This window comes from Meleagris gallopavo, chromosome 12, assembly GCF_000146605.3.
Source record: "Meleagris gallopavo isolate NT-WF06-2002-E0010 breed Aviagen turkey brand Nicholas breeding stock chromosome 12, Turkey_5.1, whole genome shotgun sequence".
Taxonomy (NCBI): Eukaryota; Metazoa; Chordata; class Aves; order Galliformes; family Phasianidae; genus Meleagris; species Meleagris gallopavo.
In genome coordinates, this window is record NC_015022.2 from 700,160 (window position 1) to 715,163 (window position 15,004).

Genomic DNA, 15,004 nt, shown 5'->3' on the forward strand with positions numbered 1-15,004 from the left:
CCAGCAAACGCAGCGGGGTCACTTGCTGGCTAAAGCAGGCAGCCAAAAGCCACACGTGGACAATTTTTTCAGCAGCTCGCAACTGCAGGACATCAGCTGACACCCCTCAATTGCAAAGCCTGGAACAAAAGTGAGTTTTGCCTTGTCCAAATGCGCTGAAGTAGGAGCGAGGCAGGACTGCTGCAAACCCTGAGCCTGCAGGCTGGCGATTTTTAAACTAAAAAAAAAAAAAAAAAGCAGTAGGCAAAAGTGTATCAGATGGTTACGAATCAAAACAGGCCAATGCAATACTCCTGGTGCCCAGACTAAACAGCCTAAACACTTCCAAGTCCTGCATTTGTCAGCAAACAGTTCTGAATGGTTTGCACAGCTACCCGCACCCTTCCCCCTGCCCATCTGCTGCTGCTGCTCTCCAGAGCTTTCTCTTCCCCATGCTCTCTTGCTGGATGAGACCTGCAGATGTGCTTCCTCCGCCCCATGCCTGCTGCGTGCACACCTTCAGGGGTCTCTCCATACCAAAACACACTTGGCAAGGATGGGACATTCAGCTCCAGAAGACAATCCTGAAGATCTGCCCACAGCTAACGCCCAGCAGAGCATGGTTTGCTTGCTGCACCACTGCTGAAAGCCAACACTTGATGATGAGCACAGCTGAGCTATTCAAGTTTTAACTGAAGGTCACAGCATGGAGCTATTTGACTCACTGTGTCCACAGGAGATGAGCTGCTTCTGTCTTTGAGAACTGAACTGTGATGTTTAGAGCTTACTGAAAAGCTGCTTGGTGTGGAGTAAGAGAAATGAAATTCAGTCACTGACAGGATGGGCTTCCTTCTTGAACAAGAGCTGAACTTTTGATTCTGGCTTTCTTTTAAGCAAACTAAGTTACCTGACTGGAGTCCTGGCTCACAGCTTCACACCCAACCTTTAACCTGAGAGCAGATGCAGAAAGGAAGGCTGGAGCTCCTTTTCACCCCAGCTCGTGCTGGCTGAGATGCTTATCGCACAAGGAGCACGTTGTCTGAGGGATTTTTCTGAGCTGACACAGATCATTTTTTGGTAGAAGATAAGCTTCAGCAGTTTCCTGTGGATGCTGGCTGCAAGAGTCAACATGGTCAATGCAAAAGAGCCATGGCAAAACTTACTTTGGTCACTTCATAACTTTTATTTACCACTGTCTGCACTGAGGCTGGTTATCTAAGTCTAACAACTGGATGTAAAACTGCAAAGACAAAACTTGCCTTCCCTACTGGATGCTTGCCATGGAAATAATTTCCACCACTAGTAAACACACACAAAAGTATTCTTGCTCTTCTAAGGGAAAAAATAGTCTCCTTTCTGGTGAGCTGGCAGCAGATAATTTCTAGGAGATCATTTTTGTTAATCATGCTTAGGAAGTCACAGTTGTACCACTGCATTTAATAAAGGCACGGATCCCTGCTGACCTGCAAAGCTTCAGCTCAGCTTCGAGCTCTGAGCTCCTCGAGCTGAAATAGGCTCAGGGATGAGTTCCACATCCAGACACAAAACCCTGCAGTCCCACGTCCACGTGGAGGGGCGGGAGGACTTTTCAGTTTGGACTGCAGAGAAGAGATGGATACCAATAAACCCACGAAGGAGCGCTTCCAGGTTTTTCCCCAGGAGAGTTTTACACAATCCTTGGTTTCTGAGGAGGATCTCTCCCTCTGCCTGCCATAATTTCGCTGCCTGTGGAGCCTTCCAGGTCTGCTCGATCCATCAGGCAGCACTGACATCACGCCACAGCGCTGTATTTCAGCAGTTTCAACAAAGGCCGAGAGAAACCTGCCAAAAGCCTCACATAATCCACACGCTATGTCTATGCTTGAGAAAAGGAATCGAGCTCTTACAGTAAATGAAACAATGATCCACAGAGGCTGGCCAAAACCCTACACTGCAGTTTGCTTTTTCAACAAACGCCGCTCTGGATGTTTTAATAAACTAAAAGAGTATTAGAAGGGGCTGTCAGCATTTAAGAAAAATAAAATGCATCTCAGGTCATCAGCTCCTCCCTGATTTCTTCAAAAATCCGCATGTCAGCTTCATTTCACAGGGAGACAAATCTCTCCATGCAAACGATGGCTGAGTATCTCAGTGAAAGAAGAAGTTACTCGGTGCTCTTGCACTGACTATTGAAACTCTCCCAGATTTGTCCTCAGAGGCTCAAAGGCTCCACTCGTCCCAATGCAGCAAGCTCATGATACTTCGGGCCAGACGTCCCCTTTGGAGGGGGAAAACACGCCTAATTTTGCTCAGTTTTTTCACTTCAGCCAGGCTGGCTGTTCCTTTCCCCAGGAAGGCAACCACTCCCTTGGTGCTGTACATCTGGTCCCTGGATCCCTTCTTCTCGGCAGCTCTCAGATGCAGCCCACTCAGCTGCCCTTCTTCCAAATCCAAGAGGATTTTTTCCTTCTCTTTTCCGAGTCAAACCCCTGAATGAACAAATCCAGCAAGACATCAAGGAAAAAACCACAACAAACCACAACAGCCCCAGATTTCTTGCCTGTAAGTATCAGATCACAGGAGGGACAGCTGCATCCTCTTCTACACTCCACACTGCCCTGCTGAGCAGCCAATGGCTGCATGGAAAGAAATTCAAGTATTTGTCATTGAGATGATTTTTCAGTCTTGGTAAGTAATGCCAAGATGTAGAGAAGGAATTGGCAACTTTTTAAATCTTTTCAGTAACACTGGCATGAAAAAAGTAAGTCTGTATTTTCAGTGATCACACACACACAACAAAAAAAAGAGTAAAAAAATTATTACCGAAGTGAGATAAAATGCAAAATATCAAATTGCTTCAACTGAGATTTCTGATCTCTGGATAACAAGATTCCACTCAATCTGGAAAGTGCGAAGTAGGTAAGTGCAATGGCTGTCCTGTAATGATTCATCTGTACTGGTCAGAACTGAATCAACATGGCAAAAGAGCAATTCAAGTCTGCAAAGTTGGAACATTTCAGAAACAGAAACCAAGCCTCTCCTGAAAATGTACTTGTTTTGTTTCAGCTGACTGAGGAGTGAGTCCATCAGAAAGTTTACACTTGTAGGCAACATCTGCACTTCCACAGGGAAAGAACCAAAGAAATGCAATTTGAAGAACAAGCAACACCACTTACAAAAAAACACAGCAGCACCTCCTACAAATCCTACCTGACATCTGTACTGCTGATGCCTGATGAAGAAGTTTTGGTGCTGTGTATGGTCAGTTAGCTTGCAAAAGACTTACTGAGAGCAACAGAAGTAGACTGTTTTGCTCAGCTACACCAGCTTCTAGTGTTTTTTTCTAGAAGTTAAAATATGTATTCATTTATTTATTCTTTTTCCTCTATATATTGTACATACCTATATGTGAACACGGTTCCCATGCTGGTGCTGCCCCAGTGCATGGCACAAAGCCACCGTCGGGTCCATCTGGCTCAACTGACGCATGATTTCACATGTGCTTGTGCAAATAACATCCCAATACCTTACAGCACACAGATGTTGCAGAAGAATTTGTTTGCAGAAGAAAGCTAGGGCAACGACCCAAAGCCAGGAACTTTTTCAGATCTTCAAGTCACTCTCTTATTCAAAGCTTTCTCAAAAAGTGATTACTTCTTAAATGACCTGGCATTCCTGCTGCGACCAGTGCAGCCATTTTTAACAGGGTCAGATCAATGACATTCTATCCAAACTCACATTTTCCTTCTGTTTATTTCTGCAGTCTGCAAGTCCAAGATGCAAAGAGCATCCAGCTGCTTATACCCGTATTTTACAGAAGCTTTCCCCTTCCTAAATTCAGAGCATTAATGAAGTGCTATGAAAATCTGTGCGTGCCAACCCCTGAATTCAAGGAGTAAGACAGCACAACAGCTGCTCGAGGGAAGGAATGAGAGAGCACCACGTGTACACAGAAGGACAACAAATTATCTTCTGGCAGGAAAATAGGAGAAGTGAACTTTCCACACCATCCAGAGACTTTTCAGAGGGATGTAGGAAATCTAAGGCAGCTGGGCTCATGGAGCACACTCCTCTGTTCCAGCAAGATTGGATGCGATGGGAATCAGTCAGGTGAGATGTGCCAACTCACTGACACCTGTCCCAAGTGACACTGGTACAGCAGTCATCCAGGGAGGACAAAGCACTCTCTGTACAGGCTCTTACACAGTAAAACAGCAGATGGCATCAACAGGTTCAAACCAGAACTAGATAAATGCAAGTCCATAAATGAGTACCAAAGAGACAGAGTGAAATGCACCTACAGCATATCCACCACAACCTCTGTAGACGCTGGCAGAGGGACATCAGACAACAAAACACTGCGACTTCACTCAGAACCCCCTACAGCCACTACCTGGAACAACAGAGTGGGCTAATGGTCTTACAGTTCCTTCAGTAGTTTCTTATACAATTACTGCAACAGATTTCAGGAGCATTGGAGAATTCTGGTGAGGGAACTCTTGAATGGCTGAGCAATTGAAGAAAATACCATGAAGAGTGGCAGGTTTTAGACCCATCCAGAACTTGCTTGCAATCTTTCAAATTTTAATCTCAGAAACACTATTTTCAGTCAATTATACAACTATACTGGAACTGATGGCTAGGGAGAAAAAACTTGACATTAAGGCCTCATAAAAAAAGTCTTCATAACTCCTTAATGGAAAACACAAACATAAGACAATCTGCCCTTCAGTGAAACTAGAAATAAAAATAAAGGTAGCTCATTAGCTGTCAAAGTTAAGTGACAGAAAGCAAAGGCTTACCTCCAGCAGGTCTGACACGATGGGCAGTATTTCAGGATTACAAATATCGATGGAGTCATCTCGATAGGTCTTCTTTTTGTAACGGATGTTACCCAGATGTAGTATTGCAGACAGGAGAGAGAAAATTCTAAAGAACAGAGACAGATCTCATTTTCACTTTGTTGGTTTTGTCTGGTTTTCCTTAAATCCACTGAAAAAGCAAACAACACGCTCAGTGTGAAACCTGGCTGCAAATCTTTGTCAGGTATTGATCAGGATCCCATCACCACGAACACTGAGAGGTGATAAAAACTCATTCAAACACTGTTCTCAGTACATACCTTCCAGAACTTCACATCCTGCCCTTTCCACAGTCCCCTCAACCTCCAGACATCCAATGCCACCTTTCTGTTTCCTCTTATTTTCTTGTCTCCTCTCTTCTGCCAATAGTTTCTCAAAAATGAGGCTTAAAACTAGCACTCATTTAATTGTTGTTATTATTTTTTTTCATTTAGCAAGTACCAAACTTGCACTGATTCAGCCTTTTTGAAAAGAATTCCACTGTGATTTTCTTGAACTCGAAAAAATAACTCAGGTCACCTGATTCTCAGCCTGAAGTTCAACATAATCAAACCCACGGTTACAAAATGGCAGGCCATATAACAAGAAAAAGAATGAAGTTCAGGATAAATCACAGCTAACTTCAGCTATGTACTTTACTTGTCCTTCTGGGGACCTAACAATCATTGAAATTGCATTTGATTCCTTGCCACACCACCAGCCACTGTCTGGACAACACAGCATCACCTCTCTGAGCCTGTCCTACATTATCACAGAATCACAGAATGGCCTGGGTTGCAAAGGAGCACAGTGCTCACCCAGTTCCAACCCCCTGCTGTGTGCAGGTCACCAACCAGCAGCCCAGGCTGCCCAGAGTCACATCCAGCCTGGCCTTGAATGCCTGCAGGGATGGGGCATCCACAGCCTCCTTGGGCAACCTGTTCCACTGCCTCACCACCCTTTTATGAAATAAAATAAAAGCTATCGTTCAGTAAATCAAAATCCTGAATTTACACAGATATCCTGCTCCACTCAGACACTTACCCACTGCCTTCCTCTGCCAATTAAATTACCTCACTGTAAGCAACCCTGCCCTGCACACAGGCTTTAGAAAACCTGTCACTGCAACTTGATTCCTGCTGTGTAATGAGTCGCCCAGGGCAGAACATGGGAAGCAATTTAGTTCTGTGCTGCCCTCCTCAATGCTGCAGCATCTGTCTTGAGTGCATGCAGTGGCAGCAGTTCAGGGAGCAGTGATGCACCGTGATGCTGTCAGGAGAATGTCAACGTGCTCTTGATGCGAAGCAGACAGATGTGAAAAATAAGGGCATATGCTGATGTATACAACAGAATGACAGTAAAAGTTTGCACGCTTGGGTTTATCTATGTGTGGAAAGCACAGAGAGAAAGCAGCATTGATTTCATCATTTGTTAGTGCCTGGGATAAAGTATGAAGAAGATGCTCGGGTAGGTGCTCTTACTGGAGGAGCAGAAAGCAAAATAATGTTTCACTGTAAAGGATTTCTAACTGCTGGCTGGCTCAGAAACTTGTTAAAAAGAAAGAAAATCCATGCTTAAAAGAGCAGGAAGTAATGGTAGATGTAGCTTAAATGTCATCTCCTCTAGGTGATGAATAGGGTTTCAAGTGCCATTAGCACAAAGCAAAAATTCCCTGTTCCTACATAAACCTCCCCGATCTCAGAAAAAGGAACCGGGTTCATTAAATTATTGTTTGAACAATTTTACTCAGAAAAGCACCAGCTTTCTCACTGTGTTCCAGCTACTGAGTTGCCCTTCAGCAATGCTTACGATGTCAAAAACAATACTCCCCTGAAGATCATTTATCAATACGTCTTTTTTCTGAGCCTGTTTCTAATTTTAGCAACATATTTGTCAAGTTCATTCAAACCTACTCAAATCTCTGGAACAATGGAGTCAGTCAATGCAGAAATTACTCTGTGGTTTAGTCAAGGATGTAAAGCACACAATACCTTGCAACTGGCAAAAGACAGCGTTGCAATCCAACTGAGAAGCCCAGGTTTTCAACCAGCATTTGCACTGCATTGGTGAATGAAGGGCTGTTGGAAGTGAGTCCAAAAACTGGCAATTGCGTGGAGAAGGATTAGATTTGATGACTGGCTTTCTGATTAAACTAGGACCTGGATTCATTGCACGCAGGGTGTGACTATTCTGAACGGTTCACATCCAAATGCCAACTTTTTGCCAACATGCACAGACACCTTAATAACATTAAGGAAGGGCATATTTTGGTTATGTCTTGCCACTGTGAGTATTCCTTTATTGTATGAACAGTCAGTGTGTCATCAACCCTTCTCACCAGACTGAAAGGTTATTCATTTACGTTAGCTTATCTCACAGGGATCACTTGCATGTTATATATTACTATCACATAAATACGTAACATACTTGCTAGTAATACAATTCATTAATACAATCTCCTGTTAACATGGAAAATAAACTCACTGCCTGCGAGTCTTGGGAAGGAAGCCCACCATCTCCATGGCTAGCTGTAGGCGCTCAAAGTCGTGCTTCAAGTCCTCCCCTTCAACGGAAAAGCAATCCTGCTGGGTTCAAAGGGAAAAATTAAGTCCTGCAACTGAGGCCAGAACAGGTCCAGATGGCCAAGTCAGCACTTCATAAATATCATCCCAGGATCTCCACGCTTTTATCGGCAACTAGAACATTTCCAATCTGGCACTGGGAAACGAGATACGCAGGAGGCCTCGCTAATGTGGATACAGAGTAACAGTGGTTAATTGACCCTGACACCCAGCCCCTTGGATACTGCTCTGAACCCTGCTCCAGAGCAAGAGGGAATTCACAGCACCACAGCAGACAGAGCAAGAAGTGCACACGCAATGCAGTAAAAATCCACGATTAGCTCTAGAGGCAAGGCAGATTTTTTCTTCTTCAGCACTGGAAAGAGTGCACAAACTGAAGTTGTCTAGGAAAATCAGCTTTCCAACAGTCTGCCTACCAGCAAACCAAAGTGCAGTTTTAAATATGATAACTATTTGGCCAGAATTGTGGACAAGCATGCAGAAAGGCCGTGAAGTAAAAACACTGTGCTCATTTCCAGGCAGTTTATTCCACGTTAAGTCCTGGCCCGTTAGAACTCTGTTAAGTAAATAAGAAGAACTCTGTTTTAAAATACTTCAAAATAAAATGTATGTAATTCTATGTAATCAGTGAATGAAATGCTGTATAAGAAAGGGAAAGGTTCACATTTTTTTCATGAACTTTATTCAAAATATCAGTATGTTTTTATAGGGAATTTGAATCCACTGCTACTTCTATCTCCCAGCCGTTAACGTGTCGCAGCTGAATGATTTAGTTAGCCAGATTCTTCCCAATACTTAGGGAACAGAGTTAAACTAATCCTCCTTAAACGAGTAAATAAACTACTAAAGCCAAGGACCTCGTGCGTGCTTTGACTGACATTGGGTCCCCTACGGATTATTCATAGCTCAGATTTTATACTTTTTCCTTAAAAAATCCCCAGTCTCCAATTCAAAATTATGTTATTGCCTGTCATGCAATATAAATGCTGTCTTAAACCTCAAAATATTTACTAACACTTAAACGGAGACTTTCTACAAGTTAGTCCACTGCACTATTACCTACTATTAAATAGTAGGACAACCCAAATGTGGGCAGACTGGCATCCCCAGCCATTACAAATATGCTGTGGGTAATTTCAGAAGTTTTCACACCCACTAAGGCAGGACCTGGAGTCCTGCAGAACCAAAAAATGCATCCACAGATTCTACAAACAAGCTTTTTAAAAAACTTTTTAAAGGGACGACAAGTGCCACTTTTACTGGCCATCCACATTCCAGGAACCCATTTCATTTCTTGGCATTGTTCACCCAAAACAAGGCAACAGTGAAATACCACAGCTGACTCACAAATAGTGCAATCCCTGCCAAAGGCATTTAATGAACAATTTACATAACAATTGTCAAAGTCATTAGTCTACATGGAAAACCTTTTTGCAAATTATCTACTTAAAAGCAGATGTGCTCCATAGTGTTTCAGTTCTAGTGCTAGGTATTGTTTCCTAATGGATTTTATATACATACATACATACACATATGTATGTATTTTTAAAGCATTTATGTATAAATAATATGTATTTTAAGGAGTGTATATATATATATATATATATATATATATTTCAAAGAGTTTCACTGATTTTAGGGCAACGAGTCCCCTGCTTACTACTGGCCAACTGCAGCAATCCATGGATTTCTGGGAAAAGCTCAAAGAAGATATAATGGGGTTTCATTATAAGCTGGAAGTGTGCATAAGGTACAGCCCTACGCCTTTGTTGTCATCTCATGGAGGAAAAAGGCCAGAGGATGCTTAAGAGTAAATCATCCCGAAAGCCAGGACGTGATCTACCATGAGCAGCACAGAAAGCAACCCTGCGCAAAGTAAGACACCAGACACACAGCCCAACTGTAAGGGCATGCGCTTTTCCTACGCAAAATAAGGAAACGAAGCAGGGTTTGGTTTTCCTGGCATTTCTCCAGTTGATCTTCCTAACCCACTCCTAAAGCAATTCAAGTCTTTGCAACTCATTTTGGTATCCTGAGGCACACAGGGAAGCAGCCCTATGTTCTCATAGGACCTCAAGAGGATGCCAATACAATATCTGATGCTTTTGAACTCTGGGAGGCTAGACTCCTCCCTCTCCTCTTGTAACATGGGTTTGCAGTTGAAACCTTGTTCATATGGTACCTATATGGCCACAGAGAACAACAGCTCCTTCCCACATCACCTCATCCTCCAGATCTCTTAGCTGGGTGCAGCAACCACTACATGCATGGCAGAATTAGCTGGGACAACATGCAGCTGGCTGGAAACATGCTTTGTGGTGCAAGACAAACCAACACAGATCATCACAGGGACACATCTGCAGGCCACACCAACACAAAGCACAGCACTGACCAAAGCCACAGCCCCTGTCTTGCTTGCAAAGGAGCTGGGGAAGGGGCGAAGCAGCACGATCTCTTTCTTGGATAGATCCATTTGGAAAGGACAGCAGAACTATTTTCGGAGGAGGAATTGTTTGCATTCTGAGCAACGGGAGGATTTGATTGTCTCCCAGATGGCTGATGGGGCAGGTTTGGTTTTGTCGTCTTTTTTCCTGGAAGCTGGACAGCAGATACACTGCTACAACCACAACAAGCTGATGTGAAACAAGCCAGCTCTTAGTGCTTCCAGAGCCTGATTTGCAGTTTTATCAGGCAGCCATTTCAATTTCCACAAAGCTGCTGCCTCACAAATCACTCTGTAGTAGCCAATTCACACAAATTGTATATCAAAAAGGAGCTACTATTTGCAAAAACCAGATGACCATATCCAAACCAAGCTGCTGAAGCTTTCCAGACAGAAATAAGCAAAAAAGGATAACAGAAAGGGTGTATCTGTATTGCCACCAGCTAACACACAAGCAACACCAATGCAGGGCAGGGGAGAGGATCAGCAACAGCTTAACATTCATCTCTGCCCGTGTCCCAGTGTGCCTCTCCAAAAAGTGAGCAAGAAGAGCAGCCCTGCACAGCCCCGAGGACGCGGGTACCCGTACTGACCGGCTCAGAGTCATAGCAATACTCATCCCAGCTCTGTCTGAGGGGTTTCTTTGTCATCTGAAAGCAAGGCAGACCCAGGTAAGTAGCATTCAGACCCAACACAACTCCCACCACCAGCTCTTCAGAAAAGGAAGTGATACTGACCTCCCACATAAAAGAACTATTATTCTGCATAGTCATTCCTGATCTATTTTATCAACATAAAGTTAGGTTTATAATTATTTCACATCTATGATGCTCTGATTTCTGTCTAGTGTTTTCAAGTGGAGATTTCCCAAGCTCTAAGCTAAATGAATTGAAGCAAACTGAATTTCCACGGTTGGAAAAACCTTTGCTTAATCTACAGCCAAAGAGCTATTTATGCAGAGTTGCACCGATTTCTGTTTTGGCTCTCAACTTTTGCTCCGGACACACACACACATGCTGCAAAACTGTGACTGTTTCACTAAAAAGCACCAGCTTCTCTTGAATTCCTGTCATTTTCCAGTCAGACAATGAAGACTTGAGAGGACTCATCCAGGCTCTGGACTCAGAGCCCCTGCGAGGAATACAGACGTGGCACTGAGGCTGTGGATTCTATCAAAACAAGGATCTGATCCTGCGAATTACTAACTTCAGCATGCATAAATATGAACGTACAGCACAGAAATCATTCAGCGAGTTGCTCGATGACTCCAATCATTGGTGGGAGGGGGATGTTCTAAAAAAGCTTAGCAGATATTTTAAGAAATTAGCTTTAGAAAGAAACTTTTTTCCAACCTGCTCCCTGCACTTACAATCAACAGAGCATTTTGTTGAAGTACCTGAATAGATTATTCCTCATCTGCAATGCAAAATACACTTTTATTTTGCATAACAATGTGAATTGAGGAACCTGGGAGGAACAAAATAACTCAAGGACCCAGTGGGTCACAGATGGGGTCTGGCTTAGTATTGCATAGCTTTAAATTTTAGTATTTAATTTTAGTTACATACTTATGTTCACTACTGGGTTTGTTCTCTTCCCATTTTAAAAGGCTGAGATTTCTCTCAGACGCACTGAAGAAGTTACTGTGAATGCTCAAGCCTCATTTTAGTACTTTCCCCTTTTTATGTTCACAGTTTCTCTCCCAATTCTTCCACTACGACTTCCTTCTTCTTCCTCCTTATTTTCCTTTTTGTCCTTTGCCTGCAGGACATGGGAAGGCTGTTGCTGCACTGTTAGGAAGCCAGGCAATCACCTCAAGGAGCCACTATGCCATAGCTGTCAGCACTCACTGGTCTAACACAAACACTAAACGCAGAGAAATGATTATAATCAGAACGCTGAGAGTCCTGAATGTCATTGCTCTCCACACACTGTGGTCAGGTGAGCCCAGAGACTGCTTCCATCACCCACTGGATGAACCTCTGCATCCTTCTGTGGCCTACTTGCCCACAGCAGCATAATTTCATTATTTAATTTTAATATTAATGACCCTAAGCTCTAAGATACTATTAAGTAAAAGGAAAGACTATAACTAAAGGCAATGTTTTAGGCTAACAGAGAAATATCAGATTGCCCAACAAAATCTGTGACTCTGACAAAACATTCCACTCAAATTACCCTGGTGCTCTGGAGCTGCAGAACTGCAGCACAGATGGTGGGAGAGAACACACCACGTCCTCCAACCTCTGCGCTGCTCACGGATACAGGAGGCACAAGAAGAGCAAAAGCCTAAAGCTCCTAGCATGCTCTTCATTTGTGCGAACTTCCCAGTCCTGCTACGAGTGGGTGGCAGTCATTAATAGTACACTACATTTTGGCTTTGAAAGCCCACTTTAAACATCTTTAAAGAGCCCTGGGTGATTTACAGAATATTGCAGAATTAAATTCTATTTCTAGAAAGACCAAAGGCTGTTTGTGTTGCACAGTGCGTGTGAGTTGCTCTCCAACTTGCAGGTTAAATTTCTCTTTATGGCTTACCACATTTCAGGCCAAGAGAATTGCAATTACAGTTAAAATCAACATAGAACCTAACTACTGCTCCATCTCATCCTATGCCATTGATTTTTTTTTGGGGGGGGGGAGGGGAGCAAAAACCTTTAAATTCTCTGTTCACAAGTATCAACACACAACTGCATCTTAAGCATGAAGTAAATCAGATCTCCTGAAGTATGAATTGAGTTGGCACTGACAGTATCTCACACGTTCTGAATCCCCCACATTTTCAATGGTTTCCATGTTTTCATTTACGTTAAACTTTTTTATTGTTAAATCTAAAGGCTCATGCTGACAGCCAGCCATAAAGAGACACAATTAGGACTACATTCAGAATGGCATCACACATTTTTCCTTTCTTCTTCTCAGCAGCCACATGTTAATGCCTAAACATTCATACAAAGGTAGATCATTACTGTTTCTCCCTTGTTTGGCTTGTAGCTTCTGTTGTCTATCCAACATAACTCCACTGAGGGGACAGCAAATGGGAAATACTGATTTTTTTTTATAGTAAGAAGTGTTCAGGTTGCCAATGCAGATTTATTTACAGTGACGGACTGCTGCCTATAGAGCACTGAAACGACACGTATTTATCACTGCACACACTGATGCTTATCAGTGGTGGAAAAGGCAAGGTACTGCCAGTGCCACCAGTAGAGTAATCCCACCTGGTTGAGGTAATGATACTCCTCAGGCTGCTTAAGATGAAATGCTGATCTCTCTTCCTCGCTCGCTCCTGCCAGGAGGTAATAAAATACATGGTAGTTCCTGGTGACAAAGAAAAAGATGTTAAACTTGAAAACAGACTGCAGCATTGAGTAGAGAAACACATATAAGTCTTGTAGCTTCACATTCCAGCTTCCCAGCTCAAACCTGCGTGTACAGTTTCAGCACATAAACAGGGAAAAGTTTATGTGGTTTTTAGCTATTAGGGCAACTTTGAATGCAGTTAGAATTCTAGGGGATGGAACAACAAAATATGAAGCTAAAAAAGATGTGAATCTGGAAAAGAGTCACTGAGTCCCGTGTCACCAAAGCCTTCTGAGTGAGAGGCAAGCTCAATCTGTCACTATTCTTATCGGTCTAATCTCACACTGATGCAGGAGATGAAGACACTCTGATTTATGAAGTTTTTTGTAGATTCATCATATAAATAGAAATTAAGGCCTTGTGCAACAACTAGACTGCTTAATACTGAGAGTGGTATAGAAATGGCCTGAAAGCACTTTGCAGTGATGCAAGAGATTAAACCAAGTAATGGAAAGCTAGATCCTCCTCTTTATCCACGGACGCATACCTCCAGGAAGAGATTTCAGGAATTCCTGGCTGACATCATTGTGTTTTCCTTCAGAAACACATGCAAGGCCTATACACTAATTAGAAAGCTCATTTGCAGTGCAGGTATTTTTTTACTTTTAAAAATAATTCATTGCCACAAAAAGAAGTAATAAATTGGCAGCTGCATTTCTGTGCAACAGAATAGAAATATTCAGCCCCTCCAGGGTAATGCAGCTGATAGCCCAGCTGAAGTGCCTCTATACCAATGCATGCAGCATGGGAAATAAGCGGGAGGAGATGAAAGCCACGCTGCAATTAGGAAACTATGACCTAAGTGCTATCAAGGAAACATGGTGAGACAAATCGTGCAACTGGAATACTATGATAGAGCTACAAGCTTTGTAGAAGGGATAGGCGGGGGAGGAGGGGCAGGAGCTGCTCTCGATGTTAAAAAGTGGATGGACAGCAAGGAGCTGCCTCTGAAAATGACCATCGTCAGTTTGAGAGCTTATGGGTTGAAATTATGGACCAGATCAATAAAGGACATCTGGTGTTCAGAGTCTATGCAGGCAGTCAGAAGGAGAGGAGCCTGCTGACAAGGCCTCCTTGCTTCAGCTGCAGGAATAGTCACACTCACAGGCTCTCATCCTGATGGGGGATTTCAACCACCTGGGGATCTGCTGGGAAAGCAACACAGTGAGCTGCTCCAGGAGTCCATCGACAACAAACTCCTGGTTCAGGCATTAGACAGACCAACCAGAGAAGTGATATCAACCTGGTGCTCACAAAGATCATTACCAACATGGCTGAACAAGGAGCTGCTGGTCAGACTGAAGGAAAGGAAGGAAATATACAGGCAGTGCAAGCAGGGATGGCTGGTCTGGAAAGAATACAGGGATGCTGATGTGATCAGGGAAAGCCGGTGTGCAGATGGAACTGAACTTGTGAGGGGCTCCTCACATACATTGGTCAGAAGAGACAGGCAAAGGAGAGCATACCTCCTCTGTTTAAAGGGTAGACTGTTCAATGTATGAAGAACTAGCTGGATGGATGGCTGTAGAGAGGTTTGGTCAATGGCTCTCTATCCAGCTGGTATCCCCCAGGGGTCTGTCTTGGGACCGGTGCTCTCCAACATCTTTATCAATGACACAGTGGGACTGAGTGCACCCTCATCAGTTTGCTGCTGGCACTGAGCTGCTGCGGTGGATACGACCGAAGGAAGGGATGCCATCCAGAGGGACCTGGGCGGGCTCACAGAGTGGGACCACGTGAACCCAGTGAGGTTCAACAAGGCCAAGTGAGGGTGCTGCACTTGGGTCGGGGCAATCCCAGCTATGAGCACAGATGTG

The 15,004-nt window shown here is 43.5% G+C and overlaps 1 protein-coding gene across 1 annotated transcript in view; it reads right to left on the minus strand.

Moving 5' to 3' along the window:
- The window catches only part of MYO9A (myosin IXA), a 136,383-nt gene that overhangs the window by 92,288 nt on the left and 29,091 nt on the right, over positions 1 to 15,004 (minus strand). Inside the window, 4 exon segments of the mRNA XM_010717130.3 lie at positions 4,761 to 4,887; positions 7,284 to 7,381; positions 10,418 to 10,474; positions 13,046 to 13,145. Coding sequence (XP_010715432.2) covers positions 4,761 to 4,887; positions 7,284 to 7,381; positions 10,418 to 10,474; positions 13,046 to 13,145 — 382 coding nt within the window.